This window comes from Ictidomys tridecemlineatus, chromosome 10 (genome assembly GCF_052094955.1).
Source record: "Ictidomys tridecemlineatus isolate mIctTri1 chromosome 10, mIctTri1.hap1, whole genome shotgun sequence".
NCBI classification, from domain to species: domain Eukaryota; kingdom Metazoa; phylum Chordata; class Mammalia; order Rodentia; family Sciuridae; genus Ictidomys; species Ictidomys tridecemlineatus.
In genome coordinates, this window is record NC_135486.1 from 6,611,211 (window position 1) to 6,635,624 (window position 24,414).

Consider the following 24,414-nt stretch of genomic DNA (forward strand, 5'->3'; position numbering starts at 1 on the left):
TAGATTGACAGGAACCATAGTGCCCACCTCCTCAGATCCGGGGCAGCTTCTATATGAAGTGTTTAGCATGGTGCAGGAACACAGTAGGTACTCAATAAGTGTTCCTGGAGAGAGAGATTGATCCACCACCCCCTACTGCTGAACATAATAACAAAGTCCAAGAATGTTTCAGGCCAGAAGAATAAATTAAATTGTATAATGGTCATTCTAGAAGTTTAGATTGCTTTATATAGAACATATTTTCTTCACAAAGCTGTAGGTCATCTATTCTCATGTATAGACAGAGTTTTCTTAGTCATTTTATCATCCTAATTATTTTGAAGCCCATCAACTTGAGGTTTCTCTGGCCTCTGTTCTTCTAACAAAGTCGGCACTCCTGGACACCCTGAGCTGCAGTTGACTTTGGTAAACCTGTTTGTAGCATTAACTCTGCCCCTTCTCCTCCTCCCCCTGGATACCAGGTTCTATGCTAGGTGCTGGGAAGGGGAGATAAATGAGCTCTTAACGTCTAGGAGGGGGATTAGCATATTATTATTCAATGACTAAGCTGGACATTAAAGAATAAAGGCCAGTGGGAGGATGAAGTGCAGAAGAGGGGTGGGGGTGGGGGGTCAGGGGGAGGTGTGGTGGAGCACATTGGAAAGATGACAGGTCTTCACAGTGGGCAGAGTGGAGGGAAGACAGGGCCCCAGGAAGGGGGGTTGTTTTCAGAAAACATGGAGGTATCAAAGAGATGTCGTTTGGCCTTTTGAAATAAGATTTTAATTAGACATGTTTTATCATCTTAAAAGTTCATAATGTGTGTTGAGAGTCAAGCCGCTCTCGGCACATGAATATTCAGAAAGGAAAGGCCTCTGAGGCCCCCTGCCAGGTCATTTTGTACCCATTCAGCTGCCATAAGCTTTCAGGTAAGTTTGTCCTCACTTTAAAGATATGGAAGCTGGGTCAGTCACAATGGGAGACTTAGTGGGACCACACACCCAGTGTGACAGAGCCTGGATCTGAACCTGAAACTTCCCTTTCAAGTACAATGTCCTTAAATGATGCTGTAATTTACTGTTGATTATTAAGAGTCTTGGTGTAGTGCAGAGACCATTTGCAGACTTAGAGTGACGTTTTTGTCTTAGAAGAAATTTGGGAACACAGTGGTTTTTTTTCACTACGTGGTTGACATTTCCACTACAATTTTATCATTTTGCGGCCTTAGTTTCTGCTCACCTATCTCAGATCCTGCTGAGTCTGAATCACAAAGTAACAGTGACAAAAGACCTGATTTAACTCTTTCCTTCAGTGACCCAAGCCCATTTTTAAAGAAATGAAACAGGTGAATCACTGTCCTGTTGAATCTTCCAGTCCTCCGCCTGCTGTTGCCACAGGCCAGTGCCTCAGAAATGCTGTCCCCAAAGCCTTCGGTCAGACTCTTAGGCCTGGAAAATGGCAATTGTTTTTTAGAGTTAGCATATATTAAATGTTTTTAAAGCATTAGATATTTCTGAGTGAGAGGAGCCTTGTAAATGATTATAAATTTCTGTGTTGTTTTTGATCTTGTGGACTGTGTGTCTTTCACACATGTATATTGATTCAAAAGAAAGGCTTGTTGTTTATAGTTCCAGTTAAACCATTTAGCACAGGGCTTTGCTAGAACTGATCAGATGATGGAAAACCTGGCAGATCAAAGTGTGTACATTTCCAGGAAAAAAAAAAAAAAGTACTTCATGTCCACATTGGAAGCAATAAATTATTTTCCCCTTTTACATTCATAATTGAATCTTTCCAAATACTAGAAAGTAGCCAGACCACTCACAATATCTGTCATGTTTTGGGGCTTAGATGGTTCAACCTGACTTGAAATGGAGACCGTTTGTTCTAAATTGATTTCAATGCCAAGCCCATAGGTCAGCCCTTAATGACAAAGATGCCATTCCACCCCGGCTCTGGTGGATAAGCCAAAATTAATTAGCTCAAGTCCTATAGTATAGAAAACAGATGCTTCTCTCATGTTGCACAAATAAATTCTTTGTGGATAGATGTGTTCTGTTTTATTCAAAGAATAGCAAGTTGGAAGTGAAAATGGTACGTTTTCCACCATGGAGCCAGCCCTCAGCAGTGATGACAGAGTGTGGATTCACATAACAAAGTCCAGCAAGTGCGTGGGAGAATGAATCACCTTTTACATCTCTTATTTTGGCTCTAGGCCAGTCCTAGGAGGTAGAGTTTTGAATCTGGGTTGATCCAAATGCTGATCCAATCCAGAGCAGATCTAGAAGTGCCAGAATAGCATCAAGGTTCTTTCTAATCTATAGTGTCCCTGGAGACTCCTCTCCGAGGCCGACATCGCATGCTGTGTTGGGAGTCCATTCTTTGGCCTGCTTGCAGATGGCTTAAGATGAGACTGATTGCTAGAGGTCTGTTGTTAGGCGACTATTCATTTTAGTGATTCATCTCAACATTCATTCAGAATTACAATACTTGCTTTTACTAACTATGGCAGACTAAAAAAAAAAAACAAAACAAAAACAAAAACTGATCTCTTTTTCAGAATTACTTGATGGATGGTGAGAAAAAGTTGTTACTATGTGATGGTATGAATTCCAAACATACTAAGCAGAAGAAGTTGATCATTTGATAATGTTTGGTGTTCTTATTCTTCTGAGCCAAGGTGAGGTAATCCATGTTTTGTTTCCTTTCTGTAAGACTGAAAATGATGAGAATGGCCAAGCAGAGAACTTTTCCATGGACCCACAACTGGAGAGGCAAGTGGAGACCATTCGCAACCTTGTTGACTCCTACATGTCCATCATCAACAAATGCATCCGAGATCTGATTCCAAAGACGATAATGCACCTTATGATCAATAATGTGAGTGACTCTAAACCATCTCTTTTTAACCTCTACTCCATCCTCCCTTGGAAATGAAGCACATTTTCTTGAGTTTCTTTGTGACATTTTGTGGATAACTGAAATACCCATTACCCAGGTCAATAATTTTTCCTTTACAAATGGTGACTAATAGATGGAATAGAACTTAGGAGAGAAAATTTTAAACTTCTAACTACAGTACCAAGAAGTTCCTCACTGGTTCTCTTCTAGAAGGTTCCCTCCCTCACTGGTTCTCTTCTAGAAGGTTGTGTATTTGCTCATAATAAAGCAGGGCAAAAATACTGTTTTCATGGTCATAGTATAAATTAATTGCAAAGCCAATAAGGAAACCAAAGCCCCGGCTTCTAGACCTAGAGACTGAAGGCATAGAAAGTACTTTCCCCTGCATATACTCAATGTGCGTAGCTCTGTGGTTATTTCATCTTCCGTAAACCACAGAGTGCTGTTTTAACCTGGGAAAGGGCTTCTTTCCCTATCCCCTCGGATACCAAGTCAGTCAGCTCTGCTTTTCTAAGGACAATCCCAACCTCTCCTTTTCTGGTTATTCCTAGCAGTCTGGACGGGATACTTAAATTCTGTGGTCTGCTTTGGTTCCTTCAGTAGCCAACTTTCTAAAGTACAAACAATACAAGTTATTAGATAAATTGTCTTTTAGGAAAGGAGGTTAAAAGGAGGTATTTCGTAGCAGACTTTTCTGAACCTTGACAAGTCAGGCATCAGCAATTTTACTCCCCGTTGTCTTCTAAGGACACCGTTTCGTTTAAACCAAGAACAGGAGCATTTCTTGTGAGAAATTAAGGTCAGATGGTAAAGTCATGAAAGGAACCCAAACCAGAGCTCAGGAGGAGCCTGGCTCGTGGCCTGCTTCTGCCGCCCTTCTGTGGGACTAAGGCAAGTCACTGCTGCGGGCCCGTCTCCCCGACCTGTAAAACAGTGATCGTGGGAGCTGTTGCCTATTGGGGGATCACTCCAGAAGACAGTGTATGTGAAAACAAGTCGGTGGCTGTGGAAGATCTACAAATGCCCCTTACCTGTATTTCAAGATTTACTTCAAAATGTCTGACAGTCCACTCACTGGCCATGATCCCACATTCCTTGACTCCAGAAGCCCCAGGCACTCGTGTGCGCCACCTTGTCTTCAGCTCTGTTCTCGTACATTTTGTGTGTCCAAGCAAAGTCAGCCGGAGGCTCTGAAGTCTAAGCAGCAGGTGAGCAATAAATGGGAAATGTGGAAACTGTGAGATGCCCTGTCAAGTTTGGTCAGTGGCCCGCTGTGGGACCTGAAGCAAATCATTCAGCCCCTCCAAGTTGGAGTCAGTCGCTTTTAAACGTCAGTCAGAACACTGAGCTACAGCACAGACCTGATAAATAATTTTTAAAAAACAAAAAGTGACTGTAAGCCATTTAGAAAAACCTAAGTATTCAACAAACAGTCTGTGTATTTTTAAAATTGCCCTCTTAGCTTTGTTTAAGTGAATTAGGATGTTTTGCTGTGGTATATGCAGGCACTTGCTTATTTAAACATTGTCCTGATTAAGGATCATTTATCTTTTTGCTGTTTCATGGAGCATCATTAGCACGGCCATGGGTTCAAACGCGGCTTCGCCCTGTGGTATTAAATCTTCAGCACAGGAAATGGCACTTCCTGTCGAGAGCTGTGCCGAGCAGCTTGACACAAATTAGCTAAAAGGGGAGAGAAATCCTACTGCAGATCGATTCTCCTTTTGCCTCCTCAAGCACAACACACACCCCACATACACACACAGAGAGGCAGGGCCCCTCCTCACCGCAGGTCGCTTGCTTTAATGGACTGGCCCAAACCTCACCTGCAGAATATTAGCCCTGGAGGGAAAGTGCCGCTAGTTGTCTTGAGAGAGACCTCTGAGAAGTCATGAGAAAGGAGACTTCAATTAAGACCTGATCTTTGAGGTCAAACCTTGAAGCAGAGACTAACCAGAACGCCGCAAAGTCTAAGACATCACGTAATGCCAAATTTGTAGGAAATCATGGTGGTCTCTGTTTGAAGAGATTTTTTTTTTATAGCTACCAGAAATTAGTTTTACGTATCTAGAATGACTGTTATTTTTTTTTAACCTGCTTTTAAAACTATATTTGTAATTTCATCTATTTAATATCCTTTATGTATTTTAAATTACATCTGTAATTCTGTATTTACCTCTATCCACCTCTGTATTAGTCTTCCTGTAAATGCTCTCGTATTCTCGAGGCATCTTATGGTACAGAAGCCTTTTTGTTCATTCCAGATGTGCCCTATCGAGTCCAAGGAAACAAACCCAGCACAACCCAGCACATCTGTGCAGCCCAGTGCTGGGCGCTTGCCTTGAGATCCCCACAGGAGAGGATCAGTAACAGAATCGCCACCAGAAAGCTCGGTTTCACTGCTAATTCTGAATTTTACCCTCTGAACCCAGCGCTTCTATAAATGGCTCTGGGTGGGAAAGTTAGAGATTCCTCCAGAACCAGTAAGGGCCTGAAACGGGGTCTCCTGTTCCTTCCTGGTCTCTCTAAAGCAGAGCTCTGGCCTTTCCTCTTGGAAATGGGAATGGCTGCCCAGGCTTCTGGGAAAGAATGTGTTTCAGCCAGTTTTCATAAAGTTCAGAATTTGGTGGGCAGTTTCCTTTGAAAGTTTACATTAAGCGTTCTGCCACTCAGGTCTCCATATGGGATTGTTTAAGAAGTTTAAAGCCCAGCAATAAATGCCTGGCTTCAGACATACTGTAAGCCTTTGTCTACTGAAATGCAGCAGCTGTTTCATTACTTAAGCATACCAGGTAACAGCGGCACAAAGAAACAGCAAGTTTATGACAGGCAGTCATGCCAGATAGGCTACAGCCAGAGCAGCTACAGGACCTTAAGGCTCACACACACACAGACTCACCCCACCCCAAGCAAGCCCACCCTGATGGCCTCACCTCTAATTCTCTATCAGAATCAAGGAACTGGACCCAACTTTATTCTAAAATGTGCATGGCCAAAGGGCACAACCACCCTCTGGATACCTGTTACTTTCCCCAGCTTTTACAAGAAGAAATTGAGTCCCTGAGAGGTCAACAACCTGGAATGCAGAGTTGAGATTGAAATCCAGGTCTTCTCTCTCACATTCCAGCGCCTGTGCCATTTCACAGTAGAACAGGGTCAAGAGAACTCGGCCGTCACGGTATGGGGCGTCCACCCCCACAGGACATATACACAGGGCTGTCTTCCCAGAAGCTAAATTGCCCTGGAACATTTAATTAGAATTTGTTTGAATATGAGAAACAATGCTCCAAGATTGGAAACATTGTTTCTCACATTCAAATAAACCCAGAAAATACAAAGTAGAATGTAAAAGCTTTTATGGATTCTTTTTAAAACCCAGATACAAAACCTGGAGGCATTTCACACTTGGAATGCACGCGGCAGCCTGTGCCCTGGGACCCCTGGAGGTCCACGTCCCCTCTCCAGGGCCATGGGCACTTTGGTGGAAAATTGGTAACATGTGTCCTAGTTTAAAAACGTACTGTAACTTTAATGTGAATGAAGTGTTATTTTTAATGTTCATTATTTGAGTGGAAAACACATCTTAAATACCAGAACTTTATTCTGGTATTTATACCACTGATCTGTTTCTATAGGCCAAGCGTCCACCACCAGATCAGGCCTGAGCCCCTCTGCCCCCGACCCCCACCCTCAGGGTAACACCGTCTGGATTCTTACACCGTAGGTTCGCTTTACCTGCTTCTGAACTTCAGAGTCATGAGCTCATGCCTCTTCTGTTTGCTCCACAGAAGGTTCGTGAGTCAACAGAGGTTACTCTTTAAAGAAGGAAAACTTCCTTGGTAGTTACCCGAACTGAATCCCTGGTGGGGGAAAAGGGGGCTTAAACATGTGTAGAGGGTAGTGAGAACTCAAACGAGTTTCAAAATTCTAGCCCATCCCCTCCCCACTCCCAGGACTGAACAAAATTCAGCTTCTCAGTGAAATGTCTATGTGTGTGTTACGTGAGTGAGAGAGGTCACCAGGCTCAGAACTGCCACCCTCCCATCCAGAAACAGAGATTTGTAGGAAACAGTATCCTTGGCAGCTGATCTGTAGGCGACCCCTTGAAACGTCTCCTCTGTGAATGTGTTAAAATGGTCTCCATCATAACAAAGAAGGTTCAAGATGCAAAATACACAGGTAGCCACCAAAGGGTTAAAGCCAGAAAGTGCAAACCCCGTAGAGCATTTTTAATGGCTTCACATTCCTGTACACTCCGCAGCGGGACCCGGTGCCGCGAGGCCTGTTTACCCAGCCCGGAGACGGAGCTGGAGCAGGGTTTCGCATGTGAGAACTTTGGCAAACCATGCAAAGAGGTATAGGTTATAAGGTGTTATAATTCAAAGCATAAATATTGTTTCAGATCTCACATCCAAGGAACAATTCATTTGTTAGGTTCTGAGGCCTCTTCTATAGGCTGCCGCCTCGAAGGGTCCACTTGGCCTCTGATTGCCTTACAGAATCCTTGGTTCAGATGTTTGTACCACTGACACACAAACTATGCAGAAAGTCCCTGAAGTGTCTGGAAACTCCCCGAAGTCTCCCCACCCCTGTCTTCATTCCAAACTCCCGTTACAGCATCACAAAGCTGGGCTACCAGGAAGAGAGAAGAGTCTTTCTAAAGTTTTGCCTAAGTGCAAAATAAAATGTTCCCCTGTGCTCTGTATTCAACTATAACTTGATGTCGGCACTACTGCGGCAGCCCTCGGTCACGCTCCTGCCTGAACACACCTAATGCCCATCTAGTCTGCATAAAGAAAAGAGTAATGGCCTTTGTGTATTGAGCACTGTTTGCTGGGTGTCCTGCTAGGCGCTTCATATTCATTCTTTACCCAAACCTCACAGTTCTTAAAACAGATGCTACCAGGATCCTCTTTTATAGGTGATGAACCTGAGTTTCAAAAACCCATAAGTGTCAGAGCTGGGACGCACATCCAGACCCGTCTCCTTCCAAAGCCTGTGTTCCTCACCCACATGCTGTATTGCCATTTTCTCTCATCCTAATGACGATTCGTTCCCAGCATCGCCAAAGCTTTTGGACAGGAGGCAAATTTCGGTGTGTAACATGTCGATGTGGAAGATTCAAAGCAGATCTTTGACGAGAATGCTGAAACAGCCCCTTGTGGTTTTATTTCGTGGTTTGACAGTTGATTCTTAATTCAGATCTGCTTTAAATCTATCCTTGGAAGGATCTTCTTTTCGTTTGTATTTCATAGATCCTAAGTGATACTCCAGCAAGACGTAAAGCTTCAAAAGAGCTTAACCCAGCTGATGGCCCATGCCAGGAAAATTTTCTGGTTTGGAGTCCTAAGCCGTACCATGTTTCCAAGTGCGTCCACACACCCAACAATGGAAGGCTTGTGCAGGGCTGGGCCTCCTTGGGTACGTGTGTTCAGAAGTGAATAAGTCTTCAAGGAGGGGAATGAAATATTCCTAACCCTTTCCTCCTGCCTCTCCTCCAAACGTGCCTCTCTGGTTCCGTTTGATTTTCCGTCCTCCCAAAGCTCTCGTCTCATGAGTAAGACTCTGCAGTACCTTCTGATGGGCCAGTTTCCACCCCTGCCTTTACAGACTCCCTTTGTCATCCCCAGATTAACTTCCCAAGGACTCTCTTTCATTGCTCCACTCTCTCGCCTCTCATTACCCCGGCTGCCAGGTGGGTAAGTCACCACTCTTCCCAGGCGCTCACGGCCTTCACGGTGTACCCCAGGGTCACTGGCCAAACTGACCCACCACAACTGCATGACCCTCTCGTGGGAACCAGACTCAGGGAACCGAGTGTTGATGAGACCACTTGACCTCTGGCTCACGCCTGGTTGAAAGAATGTGTGTGAGGGACACTCTTTTATTTTGCCACAGTGGAATTATGGTTTAGCTGGATTTTTGATTAGTAGAAATATTTATATGTTTGGTGCATTTAAAAGTAATGAGGCTTTGTGTTTTAGACTCTTTGTCATCTCCGAATTGAAAATTTAACCGTCACCCAGGAGCCTTGAGCATGTACTTGACAGGTGTTCTGTTATCCGTCTGAACTTAAAAATGATTAAATATGCTTGATTTTGGCCTTTCTGGGACATATCCAGTGACCCTAGATAACATTTAGCCTTCTCATGTAACACAGAAACTGAAAACCTTGGGTGGTTTATTTTTCTAGGTTCAAGTTAATTAACAGACCTCCTGCAGCACTGTAGCTAGGGAGGCTTAGGTTGAGGGTACAGCTCAGTGGCAGAGGGTGTGCTTAGCGTGCACAAGGCCCTGGGCTCCATCCCTTTGGTGCTAGGGATGGAGCCCAGGGCCTTGTGCATGCTAAACATAAATTGTCTTTGCTAAACACTCAATCACAGTAAGAGAAGGAGGGAAGTTGGATGAACATTAAGCTTCAAGTCAGAAGATTGTAGATGAAAAGTAGTGCTACATGACCTTGTGCAGGTTACTTAAACTCTGTGAACTTGTTTCTGCATCTGTAAAATTGGAATAATCCATTTTCATCAGTATGTGGTAAGAATTAAGTGACAAAACCTGAGAAGGCCCCAGGACATACCATATTTTATTGATTCTCACATTCATTTTTTTTTTACATTTAATATTTCTGAAATGAAGATATATCTTACATTCTAAAGTACCTTGATATTCTGTCCAGAATTAATTGTGTTTTTTCTTTGTCAGTGTCACGCATAGTTGTGTCTTAAAATAGCTGATGTCTTAGATTTGATGAAATGTGAGGGTCTGGTCTTTTAGGGTTGTGCAACAGATATATCCTCTCCATTCTCATCCTACTACAAAATGCCCCTCCCCCGAGACCATGCATATTATTCATAATTTAGTTTGTTTTTGCATATCCGTTATAATTTGAAGCCTCATGCCAGTCCTCATCCTTGTTAACTAGTTTTTAACCACAAACTTCCAGAAAAAAGAGTGCTTCTCTTTTTTAAAAATGAACTTACATAGTTACATGCCTAGGTATAGTTATATTTCAGATTTAATAAGTGTCCCCGTATTTGTACTAGCTCTACTTTGAGACAACTTTAAAAGTTGAAGTCCTAATTTTCCAGTGAATTTGGTGAAATCTGGCCAAAGGATGGGGAGTGTCGAGGAATGGAAGACTCGAGCTGCGACCCAGGTCTCCACACCACACCGTCATCTTCTGCTTAGCTTGTGGTCCCCCGTCCCCGACAGGCCAAGCAGATGAGTGGCTGCTGTTCCGGCGGTGGCAGGGTTTGGCCCCCTGTCACTGTCTCTGTGTCCCTCAGTGTGGACAGCCAGAAGGCAGGGGGAAAACTGTTTCTTGGGCTAGTATGGAGGAGGAGTGAGGGTAATGACAAAGGTAAGAGTAAAGTGGGAGTGCGCAGGACAGGGCACCTCCCCTTCCCGGGACAGCTGTGGACTCGCCCACAGACTCTGGCTGCCACGCCCATGCCTTCCAGGCCCCCGTTCATTCCCGCTCTTCCTCCTCTCTGATGCCCGGGCAGGTGAAGGACTTCATCAACTCGGAGCTCCTGGCGCAGCTGTACTCTTCAGAGGACCAGAACACTCTCATGGAGGAATCCGCTGAGCAGGCTCAGCGCCGAGACGAGATGCTCCGGATGTACCAAGCCCTGAAAGAAGCCCTGGTGATCATTGGTGACATCAACACTGCCACGGTGTCCACTCCGGCCCCACCTCCCGTGGATGACTCCTGGATACAGCACTCCCGCAGGTAGGAGGTTGGCCCTGCAGCCCCCAGGGCCCCTGGGCTGGTCCAGAATCATCTCCAAGAGAGCTTCCCCAAACCAGGGTGATCCAAAGAGAAAGGAGAAACGGTTCTGCGGGGGCCAGAGGGAGGGCTCCGCCAAGAACAAGCACGAGGCAGCCGCACAACAGTCGTGAAAAGCACGGGCTCCACAAGTCCTGAAGGATGATGGAGCTAGAATTATGCTTTAGAAAAAGGAGGTTGCAGAATGTCATGTTGTGTCTGTGGAGCACAAAAGGCAACTTGTGCACAGGGAGGAAACAGACCCTTTCACGTATGTAGAATATAACCTAAAGGACACCCAGAGACTGCCACGGGTGGTCTCCATGGAGCAGAGTGACACGAAGCTTACTGTTCACCATTTATCCCATTAAGCCTTTTGACTTATATAAAACATATCTGAGTCAGAGTCAGAAAATAAATTTTAAAAAGCAGAAAGAATGAAGCTTTTTAAAAGATAGATTCAAAACAAAAGTAGCAGTGGACCCACCATGATCTGTCTCTCCTCAGGTCACCTCCACCAAGCCCCACCACCCAAAGGAGGCCAACTCTAAGCACACCCCTCACGAGGCCCACATCTGGCCGAGGACCGGCTCCTGCCATTCCCTCTCCAGGCCCCCACTCAGGGGCCCCTCCCGTCCCGTTCCGTCCAGGCCCCTTACCTCCTTTCCCCAGCAGCAGCGACACATTCGGAGCCCCTCCGCAAGTCCCATCGCGGCCCACGAGGGCCCCGCCCAGCGTCCCAAGGTAAGACGCAGAGCAGAAATCGGGAGGGATGCTCTTGGTTCTCTTCTCATAGTACAACAGACAAAATTTATTTGAAAAAGGAGAATTGCGAACATCTTACCATAAGGTGTTCTCAATTTTCACATGCTCGGGGGTTGTGGGGGCGTGGGAAATCTTCTGAGCTTAGTACACCATTTCAGAACCAGTATGTAGTCTTAAAACCTCTCACTTATCAACTGGCTCAGACTAAATGGGACCAAAGGAAACCAGGTCCCAGTGAATGGCATTTGGGCAGCCACTAGGGGACTGTGACAGGGCCTCTGGCTGGATCAGGGCAAGTGCGTGCTCCACAGTCCTGAGCACTTCAGGGTTAAGGCCTCACCTGCTCCAATACCAGAGGAATTCCAGAAAAACCTCTGCCCTGAGGAACTGGATCCATCTGCCCCTGAACTCATGATCCTTACCCTCTGTATCACTAACTTAAAACTAAGTACAATCCAGACGATTAGTTTGCAATTGGGTTTTAAAAGCTACACATGCCAATTTTTATACTACACAATGACAGCTGTGTGCACTGAGTCACCTGAGGACCAAAATGAAATGTAAGCGGCACAATCAGAGCATGAGGTGACAGCCCTCGGCAGGTAATAATGGTGATAAGAAGGGGGACCTTTAACTGGCAGACAGGGCTGTGGCAGGAAGAGCAGGTGCTTTGGAGTCAGACGAACTGGGTTGCCACAGGTCCTGGGTGACTCGTTTAACTCTGGGACATGAGCTTCTCATCTATAAGACAGCCATGTGGCCCAGACCCAGCGTGGCCAGGCCTTGAGAGTCTAATGAATTGCAAGAACCATGGTTGTGACTGGCGTGATCACCACGCGGGCCCTAATCAAAGAGTGCACTTGTGTGATCTCAATCCTATAATTTTTTTTCTTTAAATTCAATAGACTTGGTTTACAATTACTTGGAACTGAGCTGAAGTTCTAGTGAAAATGGTAGCAGCTGACATTCATGGTGCTCTCGGTATGTGTTAGGCATTGTCGTAAAGACTTCATGCATACCTTTTGTCTCAAGCTCACCACAATGAGACAGGTTATCACTATTACAGATAGGTGCTGAGGCCAGGCGGGTGGTGCACGCCTGTAATCCCAATGACTTGGAAGGCTGTGGCAGGAGGATTGCAAGTTGGAGTCCAGCCTCAGCAACTTAGCAAGACCTGGTCTCCAAATAAAAAGAACTAGGGATGTGGTTCGTGGTAAAGTACCCCTGTGTTCAATCCTCAATACAAAACAACAACAACAACAAAAAGCACATAAGCACCAAGGTTAAGCAGCTTGCCCAAGGCCACTTAGTCCTAAGGGAGTTGACACCAGAGGTCTCCACCTCAGCATTGCTAATGGCCTTGCTGTGGCTGGCCACCCTGTACATGGTGAGATGTTCAGCGTCCCTGGCCTCTGCCCACTAACTGCAGTTCCAGTCCCCTAGTTGTGACTGATGAAAAAAGCTTTACACATGGCCAACATCCCTTTGAGGGGCAAAGACCCCTCTCCACATGAGAGCCACCACACTGTAGCATTCCAAAGAAATTCCCTTCCACATATCAAACCCAGATTTCATCACTGAACCCTGCTGCAGTCAAGATCAAGTTGATTGTTTTAGAGAACCTCAAATTGGCTGGGAAATTATGCCAGGAAGGTATGGAGGCCACTGTGAGAGAAGGGAGCCTTGAACTCTGCCGTTCTGTCTATTCAGCTACGAGAAGGAACCAGAGCGACCTGGAGTACTGTCCTTGTGAATGGCTGTGCATGCCCTGTCTGCTCGCTTGACTGCTTTGCCTTCCGGTTTCAGATAAGCCAGCCTGCTGGTACCCTTTAGAAAATCAGCTTTGGGATGCTCGGCTGCTTTGTTGAGCAAGGTGGAGCTGCACTTGGTATTTAGGAGCTCACACGCGCCTGACACGCAGTCAGGCGGGAATCCGCAGCCCAAATGACGGCCAGGCCTGAGTGGCAGCGCTAGAAAGGGGGGCCATGGGTTTGAGAGAGACTGAATGGGGGAATTCGTAAGGCAACAGTGGCGCTATTCACAATTTCTAGAATACTCCCAAGCTAGAGCCAGATTTAACTTGATCTGGCCTTGCAAAAAGTCCCAAATTTAAAACAAACGAGAGTAAAGCGTCAAAGAAGAAAGTTGATGGTGGTTTTATGCTGAGCCTTCAAGTTTTGGTGCCAGTTCAGCACATCGGGAGGGAAATCCCTGGGGGGCGGGGGGGGTCACCTGAGAAAAAGCAAGAAAGACTGTGTCAGAATCTGTACGCCTATTAAAGTTTAGCTGTAGATGGAGAATTCTGACCACATAAAGTCTGTTTTTAATAAAAGCCAGATCAGGAATCCTACCAAATGCAAGCCAGAAATGTGGTTTAAGATTTCAAAAAAAAAAAAAAAAAAAAGAGAGAGAGAGAGAAAGAGAGAAGGAAAAGGGGGGAAATGAAGAAAGCTCTTATTGAAATGTCCCTTCATTCTGTTTATTTATACATTTGTTTCTTTTCATGATTTGCTCCATTTTCTCTATTAAGAACTAAAAACGTTGAGATGCCATTATCCATCATCTCCAGGAAAACAACCCTTGGCTTTCCCAACAAGGGAGTTTGATTTTTTTTTTTTCTCCAAGTTCTTTTGCTTTCTTAAGGGACCTTTCTCCTCTTTTATCTGAAACCAGAAACCCATAACATGACAAGACAGCAGGAAAGGTGTCCCGCCAGCTCCCTGTTGAGCCTTAATATTACAAAGGCAATAACCGAACTGTTAAAGGCAAGAGATTCTGCCACTTGGCCTGTGCCCAGGCTTACTTTTCTTCTGGATACTTCTCGACTTTGTTAGCAAGTTGTGATCTTGACTTTGAAGAGCCCATATACTCTCATTTTAACCCTGTTCAGAAGTAATCAACGCCCTTGCAATTGTACAGAAACCCTGTTCTGCCTTTTACCAAAGTGTTATTCTGTCTTTCCACTCCAGTGTACAGGGAGAGAAGGGGGAGAGATGGTGGAGTCACTGTTGGCTCAACTTTTCTCAGCTGCTCAGGCTGTGCTGGTCTGTGTGCATGGAGCCTTTCAGGAAGCGGGCAGGCAGTGCTGCAAACTGCATGTCTGTTTTAATTAATTCCACCTGAACCAGAGGAGCATCTCCAGCCCAAAGAGACCCACTAGTATAGCTGCTTCTGCCATTAGTAAATTGACTGTACACAGATCTGTGATTTGTGGAGCATTGCCTATTACCAGAGTATCCGGATGGTCCCCTCCCCTCTTACCTCCATTCAACTTCTCTAAAGGGGCTAAACCCTGTTTGAAAATGCACACCAGGAGTGCATTCCTTTAGCAAGATTATCTTAAGCAGACATCACTACCCTTCTTTAGGGTCCCTGTTGTATTAATTGAAGACCCTAATCTTCATCAGACATTGTTTTTTAGAGCTGATGTTTCTATTTTCAGTTACAGCTTCTTAAAATTAGTTAATTGGAAATCACAGTCTTTGACATTAACAGAACAAATTAACTGAAGCAGAGTGTGTTTTTCCTGGCAATAGCTCACTCTGGCATTATTTCACTCATTTGTCTTCTCCCCTTTCTTTGGACAAAGCTATTTTGCAACGGTCGAAGGGGAATAAGGGTGGGAGGGCAGGGTCTCTATCCAAGCGGGAATAAACTTCATTTACTTCATCCATCTTCCATCCAAACACACACACACACACACACACACATACACACACACACAAAGTTTAAAAATAGAAGCACTTTCTTTTAACCACCCTTGTTCACCAAGTCAAATGGTATCTTTCAAAAATGGCAAAACTGAATCATTCAAGAGCGTTTGACTTTTATTCCAGCTCCTCTACATGATGAAAACTGATGAAAGCCAATAAAAGGCCTATTGAAATAGTCTCTGATGAGCCCCATGAGGAAGCCCATGACCCCACAGTGTGTGAACAGCCCCCAAGTAGCCTCAGGATGATCCCAGAGGTTCCCACTTAGGTCCACTCCTCGACTTTACATGCACACATTCCAAGTCTTAGCCCAATCCCACGTTGCAATAGTTTGACTAAATCAGTCACACCCAAGGGTTTCCAAATTCTTCTTCATCAACAATCAGTGCCCTTGTTTTTTATTTACAAAGATAAAAGCCATTTAGTTCTCAGGTTCAATTTTGTTTTACGTGTTGACCTTGATGGCGTACCGTGTTATAGCTCTTTTACATATTTTATAAGCTGACGTGATTGACAGTGCAGAATCCCTTTCACTTGGGGATAAAGTCTCCTTGTTTTTCATTTTTCCAGCCAGTCCCCAGATTTTAAGTAAGGACAAACCCACAATTCTTATATGAGTATGTGTTTACATCCCTCGTATCAAGGTTTGGTTCCATGAAGGATGAAGCTGCTGAGCCTTGAGGTCGTGGGCTAAGTGTACATGAGATTAAGCTGCCGGTGGGACTGGCCTGGCTCTGCTTCCCCTGCAGTCGCACACTGGAGCCGCCCTGCCTTTCTCCCTCACAGTAGCCCTCTAAAAGCCTGACTTTTTAGCAGCTGAGTGTCATTTGAACAAATGATGAACTCACCTTGTGATGTGGGATGTCAGACGCTAGCTTTCCGTTTTCCTCACCCTCCTTCCCCTTTAAAGAACAAATAAAGTCTATAACTAGATACTCTGATTTTTCAGAGAACAGTTTTTGTTTTTAGCAACTGGATTTAAAATCAAGCAAAAATTTTTTTTTCCCCAAAAGTATAATTGCCAGGTATATAGCTCAGTTGTTGGAGTGCTTACCCAGCATCTCTCTCTCTCTCTCTCTCTCTCTCTCTCTCTCTCTCACACACACACACACACACACACACACACACACACACACACACAAAAGCATAATTGCGAAGGGAGAACTTGTTCTTTTTGATTCTTAGTATTTTAAGGCATCTCATGAGGCAATGGTGTTAGGAAATTTGTCACTGAAACCCCCAAATTAATAATTTGTTGCAGGTTTAACGTGAGCTGTCAGGATGCTTAATATGTTTTAATGGAAAATGGAATTGTGTCCACATGCTGTTCATGGAAGAAAAGGTCCCCTTTAATTTAAGCCCCTCCATTAGAAAACCCATCAAAGCCTCATTTCAACCCCACAGTGATTTGGGTTGCAAGGTAGTATTCACCGGGGTGAATCAATGGTTAAGGTCCGAGTTTTTCATTCTTCAGGTCTTTAAGTGAAAAGAAAACCTGTTTGGTGGTTTCCCTCTGGGTCTAGCACACTTGAGTCTCCTCTACACAAACATCTCCATCCTGCCTCGGCCAGAGGACTGGCATTGTGTTTGGGCAAGGCCCAGACACCAAAAGCAAGAGAGCTGAAAGTCAGAGGTGGGTAGAGGCTGCTCGGAAGGGTCAAGACAGACCCCAGTCTGCCTTTCTGCTTTCAGAGTTTCCCTCATCTTACTCTTCCAACCTTCCAATGTTGCAGGGGGATAAAAGAAGAAAATGAGAAAGGATCTACATAAGGCAAAAAGAAATGCAGACATTCAGCAGTAACTCCAACCTGGAGCCGCTGTGGCTCAGTGCTAACTGGCATTAAGTCAGCCAAACATAACTGCTTCCACTCCCATGACAAATAACAGCAAATAGCTCTGTCATTGTTCTCTTTGGAGCTCCAAATTGCTCCGCTTCAGCCCCTGCAGGGAGAGCCTTTCTGAGCTCAGGGTACCCAGCCCTGCCCCTTCTCACCTGATTGATGGAGGAAGAAAGCCAAGACAGGAGCCTGGCAGAGCAGCCACCAGCTGGTGAAAAACTGCACAGTTAATGACTATTATTCTTCCTGTGGGCAGTCAGCCGCAAATTGTCACCAGTTGGAATCTGCTGAATGTTCCTATATACAACTTGATGTCAGCTCAAAGAGAAGGAGAAAAAAAAAATATCGACCAGTATAAGTAGATTCCCAGACCAGTATAAGGACCTCTGTTTCATCACTACGATCTTTTATTTCCCTCTCTGTAAAAAAAAAAAAAAAAAAAAGAAAGAAAGAAAGAAAAGAAAAAGATTGACTTTACAAGGAAGCCTCACAGTCGGACAGTTCTGCTTCCACGCGAGCTTTCAGTGGCTTAGAGGTTCGTGGCACACGAACAGCTCTTTCACCTTTAAATTAATCCAAGCAGCAAATTCTAAGAATGGGTTGCTGGGGGCTTTCTCCTTCCCTCTGACTTCTCGGCTTCTCTGAAAGATTAAAAGTGACATTTAAATCACGCTTACTAGACTGGCCTTAGCCACCAAAAGTCAGGAAATTAAAACTGAAAATGTAAATGTTGCATCTCTCCCTGAGAATGTGCCACACAGGCCGACCTCCGGCGACATAAGAAAGGCGTTGTGCATTTGGCTGACGGTTTGATGGCTTTGGCCTGCATGTCATAATTTTATTGTGGCTTAAATGCAGTTTTAAAATGCCCAGCGTTGAAATCCTTGAGCACTCTCGTGCCAACCTACCATGAGCACTGTCTGAGGATCCGCTCATCTAAACACAGCACGTACTTACACCCTTTAGTGGCCAAATGAGCTCCATCTGGCCTACCCAAGGCTGGAGCCAAAATCACATGACACTCTTGGTCTGGCCGGTATTCTCACTGCAGAGTGGTGTTGGAAAGGCATTGGGTTTGAGGGAATGTGCGTGTTTATTGATGCCACATTTCTTGAGTATTTAGATGAAGTTTAGATCACATGGCAACTCTGACCAAAAATAGAATTCCTACACGGGGCACAGTCTGAAGCCACGCGGTACCCAGGCAGCCTCGCCACGATGTGGTCCTTTCCTTTCATTCTGGCTGCTTCTCAGGCATCAGGGCCACGTGACAGGCAAAACCCACAAACACCAAGTGCTCTGTTTTCTTATTTTTAACTGTTCCCATCAGCACTAAGAAACGTCCACTCCTGTCTTCCAGTCCGAATTATCAGTTCACGTGAGTCGTAGAACACATTCCATCCAAGGACCAGGAAAAATGTTTAATCAAAACGGCAAGCAGCAAACCCCTCAGCTGCTCGCAATCAGGGGCAAGTGGAGGCCTCCGAGCCTCAGAGACACGGGGGCTCCCAGGTCTCCACAATCACTCTCTCTCCCCACCGGGATTCACTCTCCCCACCGGAACACGGGACCAGGTAGAAAGGCTCTTCTCACTGACCCCAGAGGAAGCCCATAAATGGCAGGCGTGCACGTTCAGTGAGTTCCCTTCCGTCCCGGTGTCTGTGGGGTCTTTGTTTTCGTTTGTTTGGAAAGGCTAAAGCACCCACTAAGAGAATCAGGGGAGACCACGGGTAGCCACAGAGTAGATGCAGCAGCACAGGAGCAGGCCGAGTTTGGAGGGTCATTTTGAAAATGATGAGAAGACAGTGCGAGAAGGCCCCCGGTAGCCTTGAGTAGGATTTGGAAAAATGGTCCCATTTTACAAGGGAACGCACAGTTTGCCTCCACCATGTGAATACTCGGTGCAGCGGGTTTCGGGTTTCGGTGTGATCTCATTTGTCTTCCACCTGCTTCCTTACATAAATAAGCATTTGTGGAATTTCACGTATCTCGGAGCCTATCATGTTTCTCATCCAGAAGGAGGCCTTTGACGAGAGGGAGAGATGACAAAAAGCCTTAAAGGTGCTGTGCGGTCCAGAGGGTGGTCTTTGAAATCATCTCACTTGGAACAGATAGTTACATAAGATTTACATACGATACTTTCTGTACCATGTTTATTTTTTCAAGTTTATATTAGGATTGTACTCAGTCTTTTTTTTTTTTTAAGAAAAAAATTCCCACAAAGAAAATCTTCCTTTTCATATCATGCTCAAAGGCATACGCTGCAAAGTCCACCCACTGCCCTGCCATTAGGTCACCATTCATTGAGTGAAAGCCATAAAAACTGAGCAAACGCCTACTGATTTTTAAAAATAACTTGAGTTCCTTTTTGCTTCTCAGTAGTATTGGAAAATATTTTAATAACTAAAATAATAAAACTTCATGTGAGGTGGGTTCTATAATATCTTAATTAGTGCCTCTTGGGGTGGAAAAAAATAAGGAAACATTAGTGAATGTGTTAACTAGAGAAACCATTGCAGTAATTTCCCAACACATCTAGGTCTGAAGTCAAAATAAAATCCATGCTCTGCAAATTATTTGCATGAAAGCAGACTTACAGTTTTTGCTCTAACAATAGTAGCCCCCACAACTGAATTACTTGAACAGAAAAAAATCCCAGGAGACTTAGATTAATTTATTTAAATTTCTATAGCTTACTTTAGGAATCTGTAATGAAATATGTTGTATAATTACTTGACTTGTTTTAGTATTTCCAACACTCTAAATTACCCTGTCACCATCTTAATATTTAATACCTGAAAAACCAATAAGTATATTGAAAGTTAATTAATTTTTAAGCATGCTGCTTTTGAATAAACACACTAAAACTGTGCTTTACATTTGCTTAAAACTTGGGTGTATGTTTCATTACATCTTATAGTATTGATTCCTTTTTTTTTTCTTTTACATTTGTCTCTTCTCACACTTACTGGTCATTCCTGGTCTTCTAACTAGACAACTTGGGGACACCTGTGCCAGTAGCCACTGCATTTTCCCCAAGTACCCTTCCCTGCGGGCAAAGAGTTTGAGAAAATACATTGAAAACATTGCAATTTGTAAATGCGTTCAAAGTTTCCATAGGACTATTTGCAGTTTTCACTTAAAATGTTACGATTTTTGTCATGGAAGTTTGCATTTCTGTTTTCTTTCCTATGAACCTGTTACCACTTTTTAAAGTGCATTTTGATATAAAAATGTGTAGCTGAGTAATGAAAGTACCACTTTTATCTCCAGAGAGCAGTAAGAACCAAGGCTTTAGAATATCCCTGTGCTGCATGCACCCCTCCTGGGTACCCCCATTCTTGCGATTTCCTCCGTTGCTCGGCTGGGCCCTACACCCTATGGTATAGAACAGTCTTCTTTGGGTTACTTATGTGGGACACCTGCCTTCTAGCTGTGTTTGGCAGGCAGCAGGATGAGGTAATAATCAGAAGAAAATGTTCTGGTTCTTGGGCCTCATCCACGGACAACATTATTCAAAACGGTTCTCTGTGGGTGAGAACAGAGTTGCTCTGAGATCCCTCCATCTAACATGCTCTAGGAGTCTGGAGGAACAAAACTGGTGACTTTTTTGATGCCTTTTGGGATAACGGAAATATAAATGATGTGAGCCACAGCCTAGCCTTTCGGGGCTGTTTACGGACGGCTAGATGTGTGGGAGAGAGGTGGGAGCCTGCCATTGGCAAAGCTTCGGGCCTGGCCTCCCCAAGTCCGGCGTGGTCTGGGGCACAGCCTCCGTGGTCCTACGGCCGTGTTTTCCTAAAAGCATATTTTGTGAGCGCTTTCTCCGGGCGCCGGCAGGCTTTGTAAGACAGATGCCTGAAGGACATATGGTTTCCATAGATTTTTCGTCTAGACTAGCTTTATTTAGGGACTTTTAGTCTGAATTGGTCTAGTTAAAGCTTGGGCAGGAGCTTGTATAAAAACTTAAAATGTGGGCATACCACTGAGGTGTAAGGCAAAAAGTTTGACTGCTTATTGGCGAGAGATTAAAAGGGATTGGTCGAAAATTTCCTTCAGGTTAAGTGATTGTGATCATCTCGCGTGCCCCCTCCTCCGCTCCACCCCCACAGTCTGTCCAAAATGGAAAGAAAGGCACACCCCAAAAGCCTGATAACTGTTAGATTCATACATTCCTTACTGTTGTTCTGAGTAAATTCTTGTGTCCCAGTCGTGTGTGTGCGTGTGTGTGTGTGTGTGTGTGTGTGTGTGTCAGTGTCAGAAAGCGCTAATTCTCTTTGCAGACTCTTTACACAGCCCAGGGGACATATGATTTCTTGCCCTTTTAGCACCAATTTTTTACAAACACAGCATTTTTCTCATTTTAAAAAAGTGCCCAACAAGCCACCAAGTAAAAGAGACTTAACGGGCAGGAGTCTCGCAATGCCGTGAACCAACAATGGAAATTCCGTTTTAAGATGTGGTTTTTGAGCCAGTGTCAAAGACTCGTTCAGAAACAATATGATCCTTTCAGAGGAAAAGAATTACTTCTGGTCATGCCCAGAAACCAGCCTTGTGCTCCCTCTTGTGAGGGCTAAGGCTGCAGACCCGGTCCCAGATGAATTGCATCAGGGCGGGAGACCCAGAGGGGAGAAATGGGCCGCTGAGTCCCCACCGGGACCATCTCTTGGCTCCTTGCTAAGTGTCTGCTGGACTTAGTTGTTTATTTGTTCACAGACTTGGCAGGTTGCGAGCACAGCGCCTCTCTCTGTTTCTCTGTTTGCTTTCGAATTTTTTGTTTTTAAAATTTGAGCTCTAAGGCATGTTAGAGCTCCTCCTGCTGGATTTTTTTTTTTTTTTTTAATCACTGGAGCCTGATTAGTCCATGGCAATTCTTTGTCTCCATTTTTGCCACTCGGACTGATAGGAATGCAAAAAGAATATCATGTGGTACATTTGAAACTGGCCGTCACATCCACCAGGAATTGGGTCAGGCAGGAATGAAACAATCGGAGCAAAACACCCTCTCCAGGTGCTCAAAGTCCTCACGTTCTTTTTTGATTATTTAAAAAAAAAATTTTGTTTTTTAAAGAATTGGAAAGTTAACTTTTCTCACAGTATTTGTAGCCATAGTTACCCTCTGGGGTGAGCCCACAGTCACACACTCAGGCCTGACAGGTGCCTGCATTCTCCAAGACAAAACATCTTCCCATCTGCCTGGAACAGAAATGGGTTTTACTTTTGCTAAGATTCAGAGTGTCGTCTTTCTCCTCCCTCCGTCACCTTTTCTTCTCCCTGACTTGAATGACCGAGGGATGCACTTCTGGAAGGGGAAGGTTCTCAGGAGCAGGTTCTCAGTCCTTCTTCCTTGACTGTAGCCTCTGCCATCCCCTCCCCAGGTCCCAATGGGAGGGCTGTGCAGGGAGGAGAGAGGGCACAGAAAGTTTCACCCCCTCTGTCATCCACGGGAGTGTGTTCTGTGGCTCTTAAGTTCTCAGGGGCTTTTTTGCAGAAAAGAAGCTGAGTAGAAAGGGGGGAATACGGGAAGGAGAGAAGGGGGAGCAGGAAGGGAGGGAGGAGAGAAGCAGTTAGGAGTACTCCTAACTTAATTCACAGCCCTGTCCTTGTGAATTCCTTTAAAACCCCTCGGGTTCTCCCCGACTGCCCTCCTCTGGCCTCTGCTTCTTTGCTTCCCCTTCGTCCTCTCGGCTGACCAGTTATCAATGATGTAATGCAGAGGACAAAAGATAAAAACGTCTCAAAAGAACCCCTTGCAGGTACCACATTTTCATACAGCTGAAGATCCTCTCCATTATCTGTTCTGGAACTCTTGTAGGACTTGGGACAAGACAGTCATTTTGCTACTTAAGATAGAGAACAGACCCCACTTGAGTTTCCAATCCACCCCTGCTTTTCCTTTCTCTTCTCTCCTCCTCACATCCCTCTCTTCCTCCTGGCATGCCAGCCCTCTCGGCTTCCCCTGCTTTCAGGAAGTCCTAAGCCCAGCCTCCTCCCCCCTCCAGGCTGGGGCTCTGGGTGCTGCTCCCGAAGCACAGATGGACCTGAGCACAGCCCGTGGTGGCTACTCCCCACCTGCCTCTCCCCAGCCCCAGGGCAGGAGCTACCTCACCCTTAGCACAGTCCAGGGCTTACTGAGGGAAGGAAGGATACGAGATGAGCTGACCTGCAGTGCTAACCAAAATCTATCTCAGCATGGCCCAAAACATCTTATGAACCACTTCTCTTTCCATTGAAAACGCTGCCTGAGTGAATGTCACCGCAAAATTCCTTTTATAAACCATGAACTGAGCAGCGTTTATGTGGCAAGTCACCCCGTAAGCTGCCTTTTGCCACAGTCACCGAAAGGGGCTGTGTTGGCTCCCCTACCTTTGAGGGAAATCCAGGTCAGGTATTTAGGATGAAGGAAAGGGTGACAAGGCAAAGCATATTCTGATTTAATATTCCATGAATTGATTCATATTTTCCCAGTGACATACAATATAACATCAGAGGTACATTCTCACAAAGGAAAGAAATTTCAGCTCTAATATGCAGCAAGAATCATATTAGAGAATTCCTTAAATCCTTTAAATGGACTCCAAGTCTTACATTCTTTCCATCATCTACTGCAAAATATTCTAGGACAGTATTGGCTTAGAAGGCATTACTTAAGCCCCAAAAGGCCAAAACTCTGCTGGATGGCATCCTATGTATTTTTGATGATATATTATTTTCCATATGAAGAAAATCAGGACAGCATTTTTCTAAATTTAACCTCATGCCTCTAAATATGTAAAAGCTATTTACTTAGCTCAACAAATAATAATAGATGCTCAAAATAAGAAGCAAAGTGCAAACACAAGTGCTGAAATTTAAAACACTGTCCCCTCATCAGGTCTCCAGGAGGAGACCTTCCAAAGAGGAGGGAGTGGTGGAGGGCCACAATGACATACAATACCTTCAGTCTCACCAGAGGTGAGCTCCGGCCTGGCTGAGCCATGGTCCTTCCCTCACACACATGCACTGACCTGCAGACTGCGAGGGGTCGCAGAAGGTGCTGGGGGAGACCACAGTGTGAGGCGCAGCCTCAGTCCACCTAGGTTCAGAATCCCGCTCAGATGGTGAGATATGCATGCTTGCCCCAACTTTGAAAACAGCACAAGGACTAAATAATTCACAAGAATCAGGGAGAAATGAGGCATTTCAATTCCTGAAATTCAAGAAACTTTTACTTGTTTGTTCTCAAAGAAACTCCAGATGTAGCCAAAAGAAAGAAGTGCCTTACTCCTAGTGGTTCAGTAGACAAGTCTTCATTACCGATTGGAACAAGTTGGTAACAGATTCTAGGACCTGTATAGAAACCTGGGATGTACGACTGCCGTGATCCTAGATGGGACTGAATCTAAATTTTTGACACAGTTATATTTTAGAGCTTTGAGTATATTTGATAAGCAGAACTTATAGTATA

The 24,414-nt window shown here is 44.8% G+C and overlaps 1 protein-coding gene across 6 annotated transcripts in view; it reads left to right on the forward strand.

Moving 5' to 3' along the window:
* Positions 1 to 24,414, forward strand: part of Dnm3 (dynamin 3) — a 460,170-nt gene that overhangs the window by 421,928 nt on the left and 13,828 nt on the right. For 5 of the 6 annotated variants that reach the window (XM_078022311.1, XM_040278054.2, XM_040278050.2 and 2 more), the window contains 3 exons: positions 2,695 to 2,859; positions 10,389 to 10,615; positions 11,159 to 11,395. In XM_078022311.1, the coding sequence (XP_077878437.1) occupies positions 2,695 to 2,859; positions 10,389 to 10,615; positions 11,159 to 11,395 (629 nt within the window). Of the gene's footprint in view, positions 1 to 2,694; positions 2,860 to 10,388; positions 10,616 to 11,158; positions 11,396 to 16,862; positions 21,091 to 24,414 lie in introns of those variants that run through there. The other variant, XM_078022310.1, reaches the window with a different exon arrangement.